The sequence below is a fragment of the Cervus canadensis genome, chromosome 12, assembly GCF_019320065.1.
Source record: "Cervus canadensis isolate Bull #8, Minnesota chromosome 12, ASM1932006v1, whole genome shotgun sequence".
In the NCBI taxonomy this organism is placed as follows: domain Eukaryota; kingdom Metazoa; phylum Chordata; class Mammalia; order Artiodactyla; family Cervidae; genus Cervus; species Cervus canadensis.
In genome coordinates this window covers 61,690,973-61,711,299 of record NC_057397.1, presented here as the reverse complement: position 1 = coordinate 61,711,299, position 20,327 = coordinate 61,690,973, and the positions used below count along the sequence as shown (strand labels likewise).

General features: G+C 33.8%; 1 protein-coding gene across 14 annotated transcripts in view; it reads left to right on the top strand.

The window, feature by feature from the left end:
* Window positions 1–20,327, top strand: part of VPS13B (vacuolar protein sorting 13 homolog B) — a 774,030-nt gene that overhangs the window by 104,148 nt on the left and 649,555 nt on the right. For all 14 annotated transcript variants that reach the window (XR_006272367.1, XM_043484079.1, XM_043484085.1 and 11 more), the window contains 3 exons: window positions 1,455–1,624; window positions 5,200–5,394; window positions 14,074–14,198. Coding sequence is in view for 13 of the 14 variants with exons in the window: in XM_043484079.1 (XP_043340014.1) it covers window positions 1,455–1,624; window positions 5,200–5,394; window positions 14,074–14,198 (490 nt within the window). In the remaining variant the exon portion in view is untranslated. The remainder of the gene's footprint in view (window positions 1–1,454; window positions 1,625–5,199; window positions 5,395–14,073; window positions 14,199–20,327) is intronic.

Genomic DNA, 20,327 nt, shown 5'->3' with positions numbered 1-20,327 from the left:
AGGCTTTAGTAGTTGCGGCACACTGGTTCAGTTTCTCCGTGTCGTGTGGGATCTTCCCAGATCAGAGACTGAACCCTTGCTCCCTGCGTTGGCAGGCAGGTTCTTAACCACTGGAGCCTGTATATCTTTTGGCATATTTTAGAACTCATGTAAATGTAAGCACACAGTGTATACTCATTTGTCATTGACTTTAGTTTACATTATGTTTATGGTATTCATTCTCCTTTCCTTTTAGTATCCCATTTTGTGAATATTCCATAACTTACTTATCCATTTTACTGATGATGAGGTTTTGTTTAGTTTCTAGTTTTTGGTTATTATGATAGTGATGCTGCCAACATTCTAGTACATCCCTTTTGATAAACATAAGTATTCATTTCTGTTGGGAATTTAAGAGTAGAATCACTTAGGTAAAGTGATTATGTATGTTACCTTTAGTATATATTTCCAAACTGATTTCCCAAGTGTATGTCTATCAGCACTGTAGAAGTTTAGTTGCCGTTGATCAGGGGTTTGGTCAGTTATGACTTACTTACTGCCTCTTTTTGCATAGCTCATCAGTTGATAATGGATTTTGCATTTCAAATATTGGAAAAATACAAATAAGGTTGATGTTTTGTGACACATGAAAACTATATGAAATCTAATTTTCATTTTTTATAGGTAAAATTTTATTGGAACATAGTCATCCTCATTCAGTTATGCTTTGTCTGTGGCTGCTTTTTTACTTCAGTGGCAGAAGTGAATAATTGTGACAAACTAACACACAAAACCTAAAGTATTTTCTTTGTGGCTCTTTATGGAAAAAGTTTGCTGGTGCATACTTACCAACTTTTGTATTCTTAATCTTTTTCATTTTAGCTTTTCCAGTGGATGTGTAGTGCTACCACATTGTTACATTATTTGTGGTTATCTGGTATCTTAATGATGTTAACTAGCTTTTGATGTAACTTTTGCATTTGAATATGTTATCTTTTGTTTGTTCAAGGCTTTTTTGCCCATTTTTCCATTGGATTATTCATTTACTTTTGATTTTTAGGTGGTTGTAAATTTTTTAATACGTTGCAGGTACAAATCCTTTGTGGAGATACCGATGTCTGTCTATGTATCTGTCTGTGACAAATATTTTCTCCTAGTCTGTTGGCTTGAATTGATATTAACTTCAGTGGTATTTTTATGAAAGGAAGCTATTATTCTTTTAATGACAGATTAAGAATTTCTTTAAAATATTTAACATATATTTAAAAATATAAAACATACATTCTTATATAGCAAAGGCATACATTTTCTAGAGCAAAGTAATTTATTCTCGTTAAAGGTAGCACTATTTTACAGCTGCTTCCTTGTTGAAAAAGAATTTGACCTTCAAATTTGGAGAACTAATTAATTTTTTAGTTAACTAAGAAAATTATTTAAAAATAATTTTTCATTGAATTTTTATTATTTCACTTTAGATATTAAAGATGAAAGTGAAACAATGCTGAATCCTGAGGAAGTGGCATCTTTGGAGGAATATATTCCTACTCGACATACAAGTGTTACTCTCCTCAAATGTACCTTCACAATTTTCATGGCTGAATTCAATTTGCTGGATCATTTGCTACCTGTTATTATGGGGGAAAAGGTATACTTTGATATTCACTACTTGTTTTCTCATATGTGCGTATTGGTCCTATGATATTGTAAGAGTAAATTGTGTAAGAGAGTATCTTTTATATAGTTATCCATGATGATGTTAAGCAATGTAACTATGATTGTTAATTCTTAGAAAGTAAGATGAGATGGTTAGATAGCAGTGACTCAATGGACATGAATTTTAGCAAACTCCAGGAGATAGGAGGACAGGGAAGGACACGGAAGCCTGGCATGCTGCAGTCCATGAGGTCACAAAGAGTTGGACATGACTTAGAGACTGAACAACAACAACATATAAATAATTAAATGGGTTAACCTCAAGCCAAAGCTCTATGAAGAAATGTTGAAGTACATGGGCCTAGATAGCAGACCATGTATAAGCTACGACACCTTTCAGCACTTTGCTTTATATCTGATCTCTAAGCCTTATTTTCCTTTTCTGAGAAACAAAAGAAAATTCTAAGTTTTCATTTTGGCTGCTGGTCATCCAGTAAAGAAGCAAAAAGTCCCAGATAGATTAAGATAGTTAATTACTTGCATAGACAGCAAAAGCAAATCAGTAATCGTGTCAGCTTATCTTGTCCCTTTCAGGACAACCCTGAATCTAGGGCACCACCTGGCCTGCAGCACACATGGTAGGGTGCCCTGTTGACAGGGATTCGGCTCCATGCTGCAGCCAAGCAGTTATAGAGCCTTACGGTGTACTCTGAAAGATCGACAGCCCCCTGAATGAGGGATGCTACTGAGAAAATTGCCTGTAGCAGCATTTTTCAAGATGAGAAATTGAGCGAGAAATGATCTTCTAGCAGTTCTGTTTTCCTCTGTTTTGATAATATCACAGGATGCTCTGCCATTAGGTCTGTTGTGGTTTAAGCCTTACTTTGTGGTCTACATGGATTTTAAGATTGCCAGAGTGCTGGCATTTAACAGTTCCCCCAAAGTACTTAGCTCCTAGAATGATTTAGAATATTCAATGAGATAATGTGTCTAAACCATTTTTGCACATAGTAGGATCCCAATGATTATTACTGTGTTTGTTAACACTTATTAGATGCTTAATATTTTAGGTACATAACCAATGAATTGCTTTCTGAGTCTGCTATATACATATAAAGTATTATCTGTTATTTTTAATTTATTATTTTGGGGGATGTATTTCTTTTCATGGTGATATACTGATTACAGAAATAAAAATTGTCCTAACTTTAAATAAGAAGAGCTTGTGGAGGTATGGCAAAGAATTAAGATGCATTAATTTCATTTTGTGTATTTGGTCTCTATCAGCCACTGGTAATTTATTCATTGTGTTTCTGGGTAAAGAGATCATCTGGGAAAATTTTAGTGGAGAAAAATTAAGATATGTTAGTATAGACGAATTTTAAAGTAACTATGATTAATAAGTTGAAGAAAGAAACAAAAAACTAGAATTCTAAAGTTCAAAAGATTTCACTCTATTAAAAAAAGAACAAAGTGAAATTCTGGAACCGAGACCAGTAACACAATCTAGAAAAAAGAGGATGAAAAAAGACACACCATTTAATTGCTAATCAAAGGAAGGATAGAATGACTATTTTACACTTGATCTTAGCCAAAAGGCTGAGAAGCAATGAATGACTATTTTAGAATCAGAAAATGTAGAGCTTAAGACAAGAGTTATGAGTAGAGATAAAAATAGTCATTCCATATGATAAGTGTTGACTCAAAGGGTGAACAATAGATAATTATCAGATGATATGTTGAATGAAAGAAGTAGACATAAGTATATACTTATGTGTGATTCTGTTCAAGTGAAGTTGACAAACAGAACTAATCTGTGATGATCAAGGTGAGAATATTGGCCACCCCTGGTGGGGCCCTACTAGTGTGCTTGAAATGTGTGGTGATAACACACATGGAAATTTGTTGAGCTGTATGTTTAAAATTTCTATGCTTTACTGTATATTATATCTCAGTGAAAGTGAAGTGGCTCAGTCGTGTCCGACTCTCTGTGACCCCATGGACTGTAGCCTGTCAGGCTCCTCCGTCCATGGGATTCTCCAGGCAAGAATAGTGGAGTGGGTTGCCACTTCCTTCCCCAGGGGATCTTCCCGACCCGGGGATCAAACCCTGGTGTCCCACACTGCAGGCAGACTCTTTACTGTCTGAGCCACCAGGGGCTCCTGTATTTTAGTAATCCAAAATAAAGTCCTTTAATATAATAATTGCTCAATAAATGATGGTTTACAAATTATTAGTGAGTCAGAAAAGAAGAATTGTATGTCCAGCTTAGTTTTAGGCACAGTTCCTCAGTAATGGCTCTATTGACCTTTTGGGCTATAGAAGTGTCACATAGCACTTACTGTATTTAGCCAATGCCTGCTAAATGCCAGTTGGTTCCCCTATTCTTGTGATGATGAAAGATGGACAAAACAGATTGCTCTTCCCAGATAATTTTCACATACTTTTTGCTGGAGGTTTATACTGTTCCTCATTGAGAGTTACAGGTATGGAAATAAGTTCAAGGACCAGAGTTGATGGCTTGCTAATCAATTTCATACCCTGGATGTGTGGAAGTTTATCTGTATTTACTCCGAAGCTTAGAAAGATTCTGTAACACTAAAAATACCAAGCCTACCTTGAGACTCTTAGGGCTTAATGAGCCTTTAGCGTGTTTACTATTAGTAGATATAATATGGACCAGAAATTTTTCTGTCCTACAAACTTTGCTTATTGTCAACATCTTTCAGATTGTCTAGAGTAGTCCACTTAGTCCTTTAGTCATCTAAATGTGATAAAAAGAAAGAAGATAAAGGCACTGCCATATCTGGGATTTGGGGGGAAATTATCAAGTTAAGAAAATACTTTTTTTTTTTTTCCCCGTTTATTTTTATTAGTTGGAGGCTAATTACTTTACAATATTGTAGTGGTTTTTGCCATACATTGACATGAATCAGCCATGGATTTACATGTATTCCCCATCCCGACACCCCCTCCCTCTCCATCCCATCCCTCTGGGTCTTCCCAGTGCACCAGTCCCGAGCACTTGTCTCATGCATCCAACCTGGTCTGGTGATCTGTTTCACCCTTGATAGTATACTTGTTTCAATGCTGTTCTCTCTGAACATCCCACCCTCGCCTTCTCCCACAGAGTCCCAAAGTCTGTTCTGTACATCTGTGTCTCTTTTTCTGTTTTGCATATAGGGTTATCGTTACATTATTTTTAAATTCCATATATATGCGTTAGTATACTGTATTGGTCAAGAAAATACTTTCAATGTACTGAGGCATTTAGTTTCAGTATTCTAGTTGACTAAAAAAATAAAAAGCTCTAGCTGAAAGGGCATTGATAATTCTGCAGTAAGTAGGACTTCTTTGAAATCTTTTTTTCTTTTTCTTAAATATTGGCACAAATTGAGTACTTAAAAATAGGAGGTGTTTGGTTATGGTAAGAGAGTCCTACAGGAAGGCATCGTTTCTGGGATAATTTGATGTCACTACATTATGTGTCACCCTGAAGTGTCTCTAGAGGACATGACATAGCAGTTACCTCTCTGGAAATATAAAGTGATCATTATTATTTTCCAGAACTCAAGTAACTTCATGAATACTACAAACTTCCAGTCTCTTCGGCCTTTGCCTTCTGTTCAGATACTGGTGGATAAAATTAATCTGGAACATTCTGTGCCGATGTATGCTGAACAGTTGGTGCATGTGGTCAGCAGCCTTACTCAGCCTTCTGATAATCTGCTTCATTATTGCTATGCACATTGCTACCTTAAGGTATGAAAAGTGAATCTTCTTGTGTATTAATATGTGGTTTGCTTTGGGAGAATCAAATCTTTTTTTTTTTGGAGTTGTAATTTTACAGAATTAGTACCGTATTAGATGAGATTTAAATAAGATATACATATATATTCATTATTCAGTATAATTAACATAAAAATAAAGATGTCCCTGCATTAAAGATTTCTTCAATTATTTGGTGTTAATAGCTTGGTATTTATAAGATAATGGTAATTAAAACTTTCGAAGATTGTATTTATCATTGATTATAAGCAATGAGAGATTTTAAAACTAAGGATGTTTTAAAAAATTCATAATTTCTTTCAAGGGAATATTTATGTGAGACAGTGTTTTGCAAAGTGGGTATAACGGGTTTGTTTTTAGTCATTTTCCTCTTATTCAATCCATCTTAATTTTATGCAAAGAAAAAGTTTATTACTTTAAATCACATTGTGAAAGTCGCTCAGTCGTGTCTGACTCTTCGTGACCCCATGAACTGTATAGTCCATGGAATTCTCCAGGCCAGAATACTGGAGTGGGTAGCCATTCCCTTCTCCAGGGAATCTTCCCAAACCAGGGGTTGAATCCAGGTCTCCCACATTGCAGGCGGATTGTTTACCAGGTAAGCCACCAGGGAAGCCTAAGAATACTGCAGTGGATAGCCTATCCCTTCTCCAGTGGATCTTCCCGACCCAGGAATGGAACTGGGGTCTTCTGCATTGCAGGCGGATTCTTTACCGGCTGAAGTACGATGGAAGCCCCTTGCATCAAGTTATGTAAATTGTTGGAGACTTTGTTCAGATTTCCATCTCTCTCACTCTTTTATTTTTAAATAAATAAGTAATACATGCCAGTATCAAGTCAGTCAGTTCAGTTGCTCAGTTGTGTCCAACTCTTTGCGACCCCGTGAACCGCAGCACGCCAGGCCTCCCTGTCCATCACCAACTCCCCGAGTTTACCCAAACTCATGTCCATTGAGTTGATGATGCCATCTAACCATCTCATCCTCCGTCGTCCCCTTCTCCTCCCGCCTTCAATCTTTCCCAACAGCTGGGTCTTTTCAAATGAGTCAGCTCTCCACACCAGGTGGCCAAAGTACTGGAGTTTCAGCTTCAACATCAGTCCTTCCAATGAACACCCAGGACTGGTCTCCTTTAGGATGGACTGGTTGGATCTACTTGCAGTCCAAGGGACTCTAAAGAGTCTTCTCCAAAACCACAGTTCAAAAGCATCAATTCTTTGATGCTCAGCTTTCTTTATAGTCCAACTCTCACATCCATACATGACCACTGAAAAAACCATAACCTTTACTATACGGACCTTTGTTGGCAAAGTAATGTCTCTGCTTTTTAATATGCTGTCTAGGTTGGTCATAACTTTCCTTCCAAGGAGTAAGTGTCTTTTAATTTCGTGGCTGCCATCACCATCTGCAGTGATTTTGGAGCCCCCAAGAAATAAAGTCTGACACTGTTTCCACTGTTTCTCCATCTATTTGCCATGAAGTGATGAGACCAGATGCCATGATCTTAGTTTTCTGAATGTTGAGCTTTAAGCCAACTTTTTCACTCTCCTCTTTCACTTTCATCAAGAGGCTCTTTAGTTCTTCCTCACTTTCTGCCATAAGTGAGGTATCATCTGAATATCTGAGGTTATTGACATTTCTTCCAGCATTCTTGATTTCAGCTTGTGCTTCATCCCAGCGTTTCTCATGATGTACTCTGCATATAAGTTAAAAAAGCACAGTGACATTATACAGCCTTAATGTACTCCTTTTCCTATTTGGAACCAGTCTGTTGTTCCATGTCCAGTTCTAACTGTTGCTTCCTGACCTGCATATAGGTTTCTCAAGAGGCAGGTCAGGTGGTCTGGTATTCCCATCTCTTTCAGAATTTTCCTCAGTTTATTGTGATCCACACAGTCAAAGGCTTTAGCATAGTCAATAAAGCAGAAATAGATGTTTTTCTAGAACTCTCTTGCTTTTTTGATGATCCAGTGGATGTTGGCAATTTGATCTCTGGTTCCTCTGCCTTTTCTAAAACCAGCTTGAACATCTGGAAGTTCACGGTTCACGTGTTGTTGAAGTGTGGCTTGGAGAATTTTCAGTATTGCTTTAGTAGCGTGTGAGATGAATGCAACTGTGTGGTAGTTTGAGCATTCTTTGGGATTGCCTTTCTTTGGGATTGGAATGAAAGCTGACTTTTTCCAGTTTGTGGCCACTGCTGAGTTTTCCAAATTTGCTGACAGATAGAGTGTAGCACTTTTACAGCATAGGTACTTACAAATAGGTAAACTCAAATTTTGAGTAATAAGTGTTTTTACTAAGCAAACAGACATGTGTAATGTAAGTAGAGATAGCATATACCTAATTAATTTCTGTTTTATGGACTAAAGGAAACTTTGCCAAGTTTAATTCAAGAATAAGTACTAAAAATGCTCTACATTTTTTGTAAAGTATGAAGATTAGAGGACTGCAGTAATAGACTTGACTTTATTGGTTCATACTTGATAGTTTGATCTTTTAAAGTTCTTAAATATCTGTGTCTCTATAAAGAGAAACCAATTTAAAGATACTAGTTATATATCACCTACAGGCATATTTAAATTTAAGACATTAAAATTTGACTGTTTTCAAACCATGTATAATGGGAAAACATGTTTTTTAGATGTCTGTGGAAAGCTGATTTTTAAGATGATGGAGAAAGAAATTCTACTCCCTTGATGGAGTTGACAGTATTATGTTTCAAAGAGGTGTAAACACAGGATAGTATGATTCTTTAGGGCCCATTGTTGTAATGATCTGTTACAAATGTTTTATGTCATATGTAGAGTAGTAGAAAATATTTTTGAAAGTTATATACATAGAGAATATATTGCACTTGTACTTTTTCATTTATTCCCAAAATTAATACACTGAGGTGTATTGGGACAACTTGAATATCAGATTATTTTGTTAAGAATATCTGCCTGTTTTATCAAAGCAAGTGTAATTTTGGCAGTTCTTTCCAAGGTATTAAACTTACATGGGGTTCATTCATTTGGTAAATGCTGAGTTCTTTCTGTATTGCAGACACTTAGCATTAAAAATGAGTTAGGCATGCCCCATCCTCAAGGAAAATCATCTCCAAAGCTATTGGTCAACGGTATGATTGTCATTCATGCTGACATAAAAGTCATTGGTATTATATTAACTGCTCACTCGAACTTCCAGGAAACTGTAAAAGTTAAAGTGTAGTCCAGATAAAATTATGTTTTGGGAAAAGGTTTTCACTCCATTTGTATCTAGTTGTCGTTTATATTTTAGTTAAGTTTGACTCCAGCTCTAATGGATAAGTTAAATGTCCCAGGACGTTAGTATTGGGCGTAGTATATGTAGAAAAACTTTTCATTGGTGTTAAAAATTTTGAATACTCTAAAAAATAAAGCCTTGAATCTTGACAATTTGATTGCATTTAAAAAAATTTAATTGCATTTCTGCTGCTTCTTCAGTGACTTAGTATGTTTTAAAACTTTAAGGATTTGGTAGAGACTTTTAGTTTTATGACTGTTTGGAACTGGCTAAAAATACCAGTTTGTTATAAAGTTTATAGCAGTTCATGTTACTTTGGGATGATTACTGTAACCTTTGAGGAAGTTTTCAAAGGTTAATTTTCACTATTACAGTCTTAAAATACTACAGTGAAAGATTTAAATGTCTATTTCATGTGTTTGGCATTTTAAACTCTAATTTTCAATTAAATACTCGTGCTTAAGTTTTAATCTGTATATGTAAATGTGAGTGTATTGACTGTTTGACAAGATAGTATATTCTTCCCCCTTCATGTAATGACATTTATTAATTGAGAGAGTTGGCATGGAAGGAAACATACAGGTGGAACTTTCATATGTCTTATCAAGTCCTCTTTATTGAAATGCTAAACCCATCTTTGAATATGTGTGGAATCAAGTAGCTAAGACACTACAAGGCACCTGAGTTTTGAAGCATATAAAAAATAAATTAGTGAAAGCATTCTGTAAATTATAGAAAAATACATAAATTTAAGGCCTTTTTGCATAGGGTGGCAAAGAGTCGGACACGACTGAGTGACTAACACACACAGACACACAAGGCTTTGTTACTCATAAGGATCAGGTATGGCAGATGCTTCAGAGAGATCAAGAAAGTTCTAGTAGGATCAAAACCCTTTGATTTTGTTGGATTTGGGAATATTTGACATCAAGTAAAGAACTTTCCCTGGAGATTTCAAGGAACTGTGCTTTCATATATGGTTGATAGATGTATGATTGGTATCATTTGGATTTTGCAGGATGTAATAAATTTGAAAAACACACATCCATTCCAATTTTCAATATATATACTATAGTAGTGGCCAGCAGACTTTTCTTTGAAGGTTAAGATACTATTTTAGGCTTTGTGGGCTATGAGGCAAAATTTAGGATGCTGAATAGGTACTTAAATAATAAGAGAACAAATTTCCATGCATTTGAGTTGACAGAATTGAAAATGCAGGATAGGACTCTTTTTGTAATATAGTTTTACTGATGAGGAGAAGGAAATTCTTTTTCTTGGGATAGCATTTCACCTAATTGGAGTTTCAACTAACTTAATGTTCCCAATCATCAAATCAGGTGTAAATGTACATGTATAAAACTTATTCTTAGCTTGTAGGTAGTACAAAAACAGTGATTGGAATTTGACTTGTGTGCTGTAGTTAGTTGACCCTTGTCTTAGAGAAATTTTTGTGTATACAGATATGTACAACTTGAAGTCTATAAAACCCACATGAATATTTTTCTGTAGCATAATTTTTGGTGGGAATATTAGGAAGCATAATAGGATGTATAATGTGATGCCATTTATGTAAATTAAGAAGGTAAAATAGTGCTAAAGATTGTTCAGATATAAAATGGCTTATAAATGTGTAACAAAAGAGCAGGATGCATTCTGAACTCCTGAAAAATCAAGGCATGATCAGGGGGAGGTGCAGTGAGACTAGTGTGAGGGTCATGGTTCATGTAAACTTTAGTTATGTAATAAGGTCTTTAATTTTTAAATACCTTTATTGAGGTAATTTGAATACCATAAAGTCACCTTTTTTAAAGAATAGAAATTAGTGATTTTAGTCTTTTCACAGAGTTAAAGCAACCATTACCACTGTCTAGTTCCAGAACATTTTTGTCACCTCCCAAAAAGAAAGCATTAGTATTTACTCTCCATTTACTCCTCATACCTTCTGTAAACACTGATCTGCTCTCTGTATGTGTTTGCCTAGTCTGGATATTTCATATAAATGGAATCGTACAACGTTCAGTCTTTTGTGACTGGCTTCTTTTCTCTTAGCATAATGTTTTTCAAAGTTCGTCCATGTTGTCACATGTATCAGTACTTTATTCCATTTTTATGAGAGAATAATACATTGTATGGATATGTGCTATATTTTGTTTATGCATTTATCCGATTGGTGGACATTGTGTTACTTCCAATATTTAGCTGTTCCGAATAAGATAGCTATGAATATTTCTGTGTAGTTTGTGTGTAAACACAAGTTTTATTACTCTTGGGTATATACCTTGGTGTGGAGCTGTCTATTCTTCAACATTTTTAGGAACTGCCAAACTTTTTGTTCAGAGGGATTCTTGCATTGTTTTACTGTCCCAGTAGTAGTGGCTCAGGGTTCTTACTTTTCCACATCCTCACTGACACTTGTTACTGTCTTTTTGATTTTAATCATCTTAATGATTGTGAACTGGTGTCTTCTTGTGGTTTTGATGCATTTCCCTAGTAACTAATGATGTTGAGCAGTTTTTTTTTTCTTGTGGTTCTTGGACATTTGTATATATTCTTTGGAAAATATTAAAATCTTTTGCCCATTTTAAAATGAAGTTCTTTTGTCTTTTTATTGTTGAGTTATAAGCATCCTTCTGTATTCTGAAGGCTTTTATTTCATTAATGCTATAGGTGACAGCATGACAATATTCATTTAAAAAATCTGGGTGATGAAAAAATTTATTATTTATTGTTTCCTCACTTAAATTTGTTGGAAAAAAAATTAGGAGAAAATACTTAGTTTTTATGCATAAGGTATCAGTTTCAGTCCAAAGTTCATTTTTGTTTCAATGAATACATGACTAGAAACTAGATTTAGAGGGCTTAAGGAATGAGTAGGCAATGAAAAAAATGTAGCATTTTACAGCCTACTCTTTTAAGACTTTTGCTGATGCCAAATGAGAAATAGAATTTCACTAATGGTTGGAGGGGAGAGGTAGTGATAAGATTGTTTTTTTCCTTTAAGAGTAAGTTGAGAATCAACCATATATTTTTGGATAGGGGAAGGAAGGGGTAGGGTGAGGAAGTAAGGCAGAGTGAAATTGTGTTCCAGCAATAGGTGATTCTGAAGAAGCCCTTTATGCTTTTTAGACTTCATTTTTCCCTTATTTAAGAAGAGGTGATTTAGTTCAATTGTTCTTTAATAGAATTTTTTAAGAGATGGCAGTACATGTTTAACTTTTCATTTAACATGGTATATAAGTCATCTTTCTCAAGTTGGTACTTCCTTCAGCTGAGACTTCTATTAGTAGTTGCACTTAATTGCTTCATACATTCTTTTTGCCTCAGCCTATTGGTTTGCAATGTTAAGTGCTTTTATTATATTTCCAAGTTTATGAACAGTCCTGGTGAAAACAACCTCAATTCATACAGTGCTGATTTCCCTTTTTCTGGATAAAGTATTTGTAATCTTGGCCAAGTGTTGTTGCCAGGTTATTTGGTTATGTAGCTATTGCAAATCTTCGCGTCTTATTGCTGTGATTGAAAAGAGTTGAAAATTGGTTATTTTGAAATAATTATTTTTGATATGGTAGATAGGCCCTTTTTCACTGTAGTTTATACTTGAATATTACCTGGAGTCCTCTCTGGGTAGTACGTAAATTTAGTAAAAGCTTAAAAAAATTACTGAATAATCTGCAGGACTTTCTCCAAAGTCCTTTGCAGTTCTGAAAACAACCAGCAGGGGATCTCCTCAACACCCATTTTTCATCTGAATACATTAATGATAGCATCTGTGCTTATACTGTTGGGACATTTATAGAATATTAGAAAGTAGCTTGAGAGAGTTCTTAGTTGAACACAGATAATCTAGTTTGAGAAAGTTTTACCATGATTTGTACTTTAGAAATATTTGGAAGTTGGGCGTTATTTTAATAATCATACTTTGTATCAAGTGGTATTGATAATTATAAATTAAAGAAACCTTTAAATACTGGGTCTTTCAGAGGAAATGTGAAATTCTGAAACTGTACAGTTCCTAGAAGTTCTTTGCATATATTGTTTCTTAGAGCAAGTCTTCAAAGAGTTTAAGTGTGGAATGACTTAATTTTTAAAGTTGATCAGTTAAATATTAGAAACATGGTTTTTTCTTGTCAATACTTTCTTGTATCGTGGTTAATAGTGGGATTTATAGGAATCAATAGGGATATCACTTTCATTTTTCTTGATAGCGATTAAGTAGGTCTTTTGAAATTCAGTTTGAAAATGTGAAATTCTCTTGCCTGTTTTCCAAAAAATTACTTTATTGCTAACTGACTTTACAGGAAAAGATTTGACATTGTCAACTTGATGAATGATAGCACAATAGCTTTTTGAAACTGTTTGAAAGTAGTTTAATACTGCTTTCTAAGAAATTATTAGTTTATATTCATTAAATGAAAGTATTTTATTGAAAATTGGTTTTTGAGGTATTTTGAATATGTTTAACCGTAGATTTTAGGAGCTAATATTAATCCAAGAGGTAAGAAAGTTAGTGCTTGATAAACTGAAGGAATAAAAAATAGTAATGAAAGATAAAATCTGGGGTTAAACTGCTTTTGCATGTTGTTGTTCAAAACAGTAACTTCGTTTTGTATCTCTGTGTTTCCAGTTTGAAACGTTTACTTTATTGAAAATAGTGGAAGAAGAAATATCATATTCAGTTCTCTGCAGTGTTTCATGTAAAATGTGATATTACATGGATTCTTCCTATTAAGGCAATGTAGTGTTCAGGAATTTCAGGGAATGCTTATATTTTTTTGAGTGTGATCTACTTGTTTTAAGTATAAACATATAAAAAGTAATTCATGTCATTTACCAAATTTCCTGAGGTGAAAAACCTCACCCCATCATTTCACAAAAGAAAGGGAAAAGATGTAACATTTTTTAGGATATGTTTGGATATCCCTTCTGTGTGTGCACACTGTAAGTTGAAGGCAAGATACTTTTAAGGTTGTTTTGTTGTAGTTAATGTTCTTTGAGGCTAAACTGATATAACAGTAATTTATTAATGTTAATATCTGTGATGTGCACAATGTACTCAGTTGTCTTAACAGAATATGTACATTTTAGCAGACAGTAAAATGCTAAGTGAGAATTATGTATAGAGATAAAATATGAAACTTAAAATTGATCAAAAGAGCAATAATCTCTCAGGGGTATGAAAGAAACACTATGTATTTAAATTTCTTAATTCTGATTTAGTTCATGTCAAAGTGAATAAAAGAAAGTGTTGATGTTTGGGAAGTGCAAAAAGACATTGGAACACATTTAGTGTGCAGCTGTTGTAGAGCAAATTGAAACTGACGTATTTCATCCTGTGCTTATTAAAACTTTGTCTCTGTGAACATTTGGGTCTTTTCTTTTTGTTGCAGATATTTGGTTTCCAGGCAGGACTGACATCTTTGGATTGTAGGGGATCTTACTGTTTACCTGTACCAATTGTTCCCTCTTTGAGCACTGCTCTTTATGGTAAACTTCTGAAACTGCCCACATGCTGGTGAGTATTATGTTAAAGTGTGGTTTATGATAATTTTCACTTATGTTAAAAGGGGAAAAAAACAATCATATCTGTCTTATGCCAATGTATTAGTTTTATACAAAACTTTAGAAAAATATGTGAAGTTAATACTTCATTTTTTTTTTTAACTGTTATGTTAGAAATCTCTTTTAAATGTCTGAAATCTGTTAGTTTATAGTACTTGTGGTAGAGATAACTGTTGTTGGGGTAATAACTGCCAATCCATGTTGCAGCTATAGTAAAGTGTTGCTGTTTCACATTGTATAGGAACTGCAAGGGCAAGCTTTTTTTGTTTTAAATGAGAGAATACAAAATTTTTTTTAAAATTTGCAAATTAATAACAAGACCAAGGTATTTCAACTAAATACCAATTTCATGTATATTCCTAACCACTGAGAAAAGTGGTTATGTCATTTATTCTTATGACATAAATCTAGTATTTTTGATGTGTCTGTGTACAGTCACTGCATTTGGGCAGAAACTGATTTTAGCCCTTACTTTCATTTAGTACTGGATTCCTTTATTTGGAGGTCGTTCTTCCTGAATTAAAAGAGATTTATAGAAAGAGAGTCAGTAGTTACTAATCATACTTTTTTTCCTTTAATCGAAAGCAGTGCTTTTAATGTTAAAGAAATGATTGTTTAACTGTATGAAATAAGATGAAAATATATGAAATTATATTCTAGTGAAATATTTCTATATTTTAAAATTTGGATTACTTCAATTATTTGAAATCTGTTTTTGTTTTTTTATCCTAATTAGCAAGCTTATTATTGTAGGATTTTATTTTCATTAGTTATTTATGAAAAGCAACATACCTTTCAAAAAAGAGATTTGATTTCTTTATTTAAAGTACTTGATTTGTAAAAAATATATTTCCTTGAATAATACATAACTTTTAAAATGAAATTTGTAAAGTTAATGATAACATTTTCAAAGGAATTTGCCTATTGATTCAGAAAATTGAAAAGATATAGAACTTAAAGTTAACTGAGTCTTGGAGCCTGTTTTTCTATAAATTGAAACCAGTTAAATGATTTTATTCTTAATTTTTCTTGATTAGTTTTGTCCTTAGGCCTCATATTGCATATTATGCCTCATCCATATGCCTCATATGGCACTTATTATATTGTGAGAGATTGCACTTTTCAACTTTGTATTGGTGTTTATATGTTGCATTTGATCCAAGAAATATATATTCTGATCTATTACAAAATACCATGGGATATGTTCCAGTTGATAAGTTGATATTAACTTTAATAGATTCTTGTATCTGCTGATTTATTATCCATGACACTAAAATTTTATTAGATACAGTGCAGCATTTACTGTAGAAAATACTTGCTCTTAAAAATAAAGCAGCCAAAATTTCCAAAGTGAGTTATAGACTTTATATGAAAAAAGATGAATATTTAAATAGGTAAGGCTTATTTTAAGGATATGTACTGATTTTAAGGATTTTACTCTGAATATTGCCAAATTTGGTTTAAAATATATCTGCTGACATCTGAATGAAAATATTCCAATTAAATACTAAAAGCATGAGATCACAGAATGCTAATATTTATTTGGATGTGATTTGCTTTCGTGCAGTTAAGACCACTTCTCCATTATTTCAGTGCTATTTTTTGCTATGTTTTACAAAAGTATGTTGTTTTGAAATAGTTTCTTTAAGTTGTTTTCCTTAGCAAATACAAAATAAACTATAATTTTTAGCAGCTCTAAATGGAAAGTAATCAATACAAAAGTCAGTAAGTTGAGATATATCTTTTAGATAAATGAAGCATATAAAGTACCAGATAAAATGTATAATACTTCTATGAAATAGAAATCATAGGAGAACTGAGAATTTTGTTTAATGGTTGCAGGGAGTGAGGATTATGTCAAGTCTGTCCCCATTCACAGTCTCTCCCTTCCTCAGATAATGCAAGCTGTTTGGTTTTTTAAAATTCACATTCCAGAATTTCTTAAGGCATCTTTATGATGCTCTGTTTGTGTTTCATGCAGTAATGAGAAGAGCATATTCACTACAGGCCATAGCTTTTGAAACAAAGGCGTTTTATAGTACACTGAAAAATTTTTACTTGGTATGTTAGTAATATAAATCTAGATTCTATTTAAGTCAGCAAAATAGTTTATACTTTTTAAAATATTTCTAAATTGAGATGTTAATTTTATATGAATCTTGAAACTAATAATATTTAATTAGGTTTGGTAATTTTAAAAATATGTGAATTAAATAACATTGAGAAAAGGTTATCTTCCAAATATTCATGATAAAATATTTTAATCTCAATGAGCAAGCTATTACAAAACTTTAGTTTGTTAGATTTTGTTTTTCCAAAATATTTTGGTTATATTGTATCTTTCATTCTATATTACATAGTTTTCAAACATATAAAAATAAGCTTTTCAGAAAAGCTTTTTTATTATTTCCTATCAGGTAAACTTTAGTTCTTTCAGTTTCTTGGAACAGGACTAAAATGTGTAGGATGTAGTGACAAAAACAGTGACCCAAGAATATTTAAGGGGGATAAATTTTGAGCAGTTAATTTAAATTTTCACTTGACTCTTTTTTCAGTTATGAGTTGTTTAAAAAACGGCAATAAGTGATTGATTAAAGGGCAATAAAGTATCAGCATTGTTATTGCTAGCAGAATTAAGCATTGGTCTACTGTTCATAGTTATTTTTAAAATTTCTACAGTGATGACAATTTTAGGCTTTTAGATGTATTCTTAGCATTGCCATTTTTCTCAAAACAGAGAAATGATATACATTTCAACTCTTAAATGTTTTGACTGAAATATTAATATCTTATAGAAAAGTACACATATTACGGTGTTTCATAACTGAAGTGAGTGCTTGGTAACCAGCTCAAGAAACAAAATATCAGCATCCTGAAAGCTTCTCTCTTCCATCTTCCTCCAATATTAGCCATTATCCTGATTTTTAATAGCATATATTCTTGGATTTAATGTCAATGGAATCATGCAACATATATTCCTTTTTTGGTGGCTCTGTCACTTTAAATTTCTGAGATTCATCTATCCTGTGTAATGTAACTTTTAGACTATTTGCTTTTGTCAGTATGCAGTGTTATATTACATGAACATTGACAACCTACACATTATTGATCTGCAGTTTTAATTTAAAAATAAGTACTTGAAGTTTGTGTCAATTTCTTTTTTATTCCTTTGTCGTTTTTTTCCTTTCCTTTAAGACATTTCAGTTGTATTAGGGGACATTTGATGTCATTAAATATTTTTCTGTGTTTTGATAGGCAGTGTGCTAAGTGTTGGGATTGAGGAAACAATACAGTATATTATAGTGAAGTTGAAAGATATCTCCTCACCATAAACACTTTCAATCTAGTAGGGAAGGACACTAGACACATGTGAAAACAGTTGTCATTAAAGTACAAAATTGAGGCTTAAGCAGAATGTCTTATTTAAAGAAATTAGAGAATTTGTCTAAGACCTCAGAAATAACTTCAGAGAAGTGACAGTAGAATTGGGCTTTAATGGCTGAACCAGTTAGATATCCAATTCTTGAGAGGCTAGTTAGGGTGTAGAGGCTTCTAGGTGACAATGTTGTCCGAACAGTAAGGGTTATTAGTTCATTAAATTTGTAAATGAATACAGTGGGGGAAGAATTTGGAAAGTTACTTTAGGCTTGTACACAAATGAGGATGTCTACATTTTCCATATGAACACTTAAAAATAGTTAAGCAGTTAATCAAATATTCATTAGTCCCATTTCTTTTTGATCCAGCTTATTAAACTACAACCATAATACAGTTTTGAGTTCACTTTCTCCTATAATTGTGGGTTCAAAAATGATCTTACTCAAAAATAAGTTTTGTAAGTTCAGTGAAAAATTTCAATGGCTTAGAGAGTCATGGAGAAGGTAACTTTTAAGCAGGTTATTAAAGAATGGGTAGGAGTTGAAAGAGAATACTATACTTTTTTATAGAGTGTTAGGTAATTAGTTTAACATCGCTTTCCTAACAACCTTGTGAGGTTGATGTTCCCTCTTATAAAACGAAAGCTCAAAGAGGTTACATAACTTGTCCAAAGTCACACAGTACCTAGAACAAGGATTCTCACGGAGGGTTATTTAATTCCAAAGTCCTTGATCCCTACCTTACCTGAAAGGAGTGAAGGTTTACATTATCTTTTGTTAATTATCTTTAAAAGCTCAATATGCTTTCTTGCTTTATAGTTAATACAGATTTCCATGTGTAGAGAGGCTGGTTATGATAGTGTAGCTAATATGAATTTTCCTAGTAGCAATTAATAGTAAATAGATATTATTGTGCTGCTAATCTCAGAGAATTGGAGTTATTAGGGTTAGGGGAAATATTAGGTATTAGGTAAATTTCTGAGTCATATTTATGACATAGCTTTGATTTATGGTCATCTATGATTGAACATTTTATGCACAGGGAGTTAGCTACTTTCTGAGGCAGCCAAAGTCATTTTGGGCAGTTCTAAAGCTCTTTCTTATATTGAATTGAAATCTGTTTTCTTGTTTCTTCTTTCTTCGTAATTATTGCTTGCTGATTTATATCATGAGCCATTTTCATACTTGTAGTAATGGGCGAAAACACATATTTCCTTACAAGATTAGGGGTTCCTCCAAGTATCCATTCTTAACTTAGCCCAATGCCAGAGGTATCATGGTTTTGGCTAGTGAAGTTGTTGAGCAGTTTATTTGTGGGAGGAAGATACTTCTGTGGAATCTGTGTTTGAGTTCAGTGTTAAATAGGAAATACAGGATTTGGTGCTAGCAGGTTCATGGTATTGATGAGGAGAGGTGGGGCAGATCACTGATCATTTGCTTCCCTGAAATGGAAACTGAAGCAGCCATTTTTCTGCCGTATGAATAAGTGCTTTTAGCTTTAATGGAAGCTGGGCCCATCAAGTATAACAAAAATGCCTGTTACATTTATTAGTAAACAGAGTAAGTAACCCACCCCACAGGGCTCAAAACACTGCGCAACTGCCCAGTTTGAAGCCACAGAAACATAAAAGTTGGGTGTTTTTAATGTTACTCGAGATAGATCTTTTTCGTTCCTTTGTTTCCAAAGCTGTATTTATTATAATCTATCTGCTTTTGTGATTAACATTGTCTGTGACAGAATGTAAGATGTAACTGGTAAGATGTAACTGAGATGTTAAGTCTCTTATTTCCATTTGAGTGGCAACAGCCTGATTTTCAGCTTTGGTTCTTCTGGTGTGGAATATTCTTTCATGAAATGTTTCTAACTGAAAAGAAACACCAACATCATCTATTACAATCTTCTTATTTCAAAAATGAAAAAACTGAATCCCAGCGAGGTCAAATTACTTAGTTAAGAGCACACAGTTAATATCAGTACCTCAACTTGATTTTCATTTTCTTGATTCAGGGTTCTTTCCGCTGTATCACAACACCTTAAAAAATCACTATTATTTTAATTTCTATCATGGTGAAATGTACCTAACATAGAGTTTACCATTTTATCTATTTTTAAGTGTGCAGTTCTGGGGCATTAAGTACGTTCATATCATTGTGCTGTTAATTCGTTAATACGAATTAACCACCATTCGTATTATCACTCTCCAGAAGTGTTACATTCTGTACCCATTAAAACAGTAACTCCCGTTACTCCCTTCAGCTCCTGGTAACTCCTATTTTACTTTCTGTTCCTATGAATCTGACTATTTTAGATACCATATGTAAATGGAATCATTGAATATTTGTCCTTTTGTATTTGACATACTTCATTTAGCATAAAGTTTTCAAGGTTCATCCATGCTGTAGCCTATATTTCTTCCCCTCCCCTCTTTCTCCCTCCTTCCCTTCCTTCCTTCATTCTGTTTTTTCCCTCATAGCTCAGTTGGTAAAGAATCTGCCTGCAATGCAGGATACTGTGGTTCAGTTCCTGGGTGGGGAAGATCCCCTGGAGAAGGAAATGGCTACCAACTTCAGTATTCTTGCCTGGAGAATCCCATGGACAGAGGAGCATGGCAGGCTACAATCCATGGGGTCGCAAGAGTCGGACACGACTTACTGACTAGAGAGAGAGAGAGAGAGAGAGAGGGAGAGTGCATTTCACTGTATGT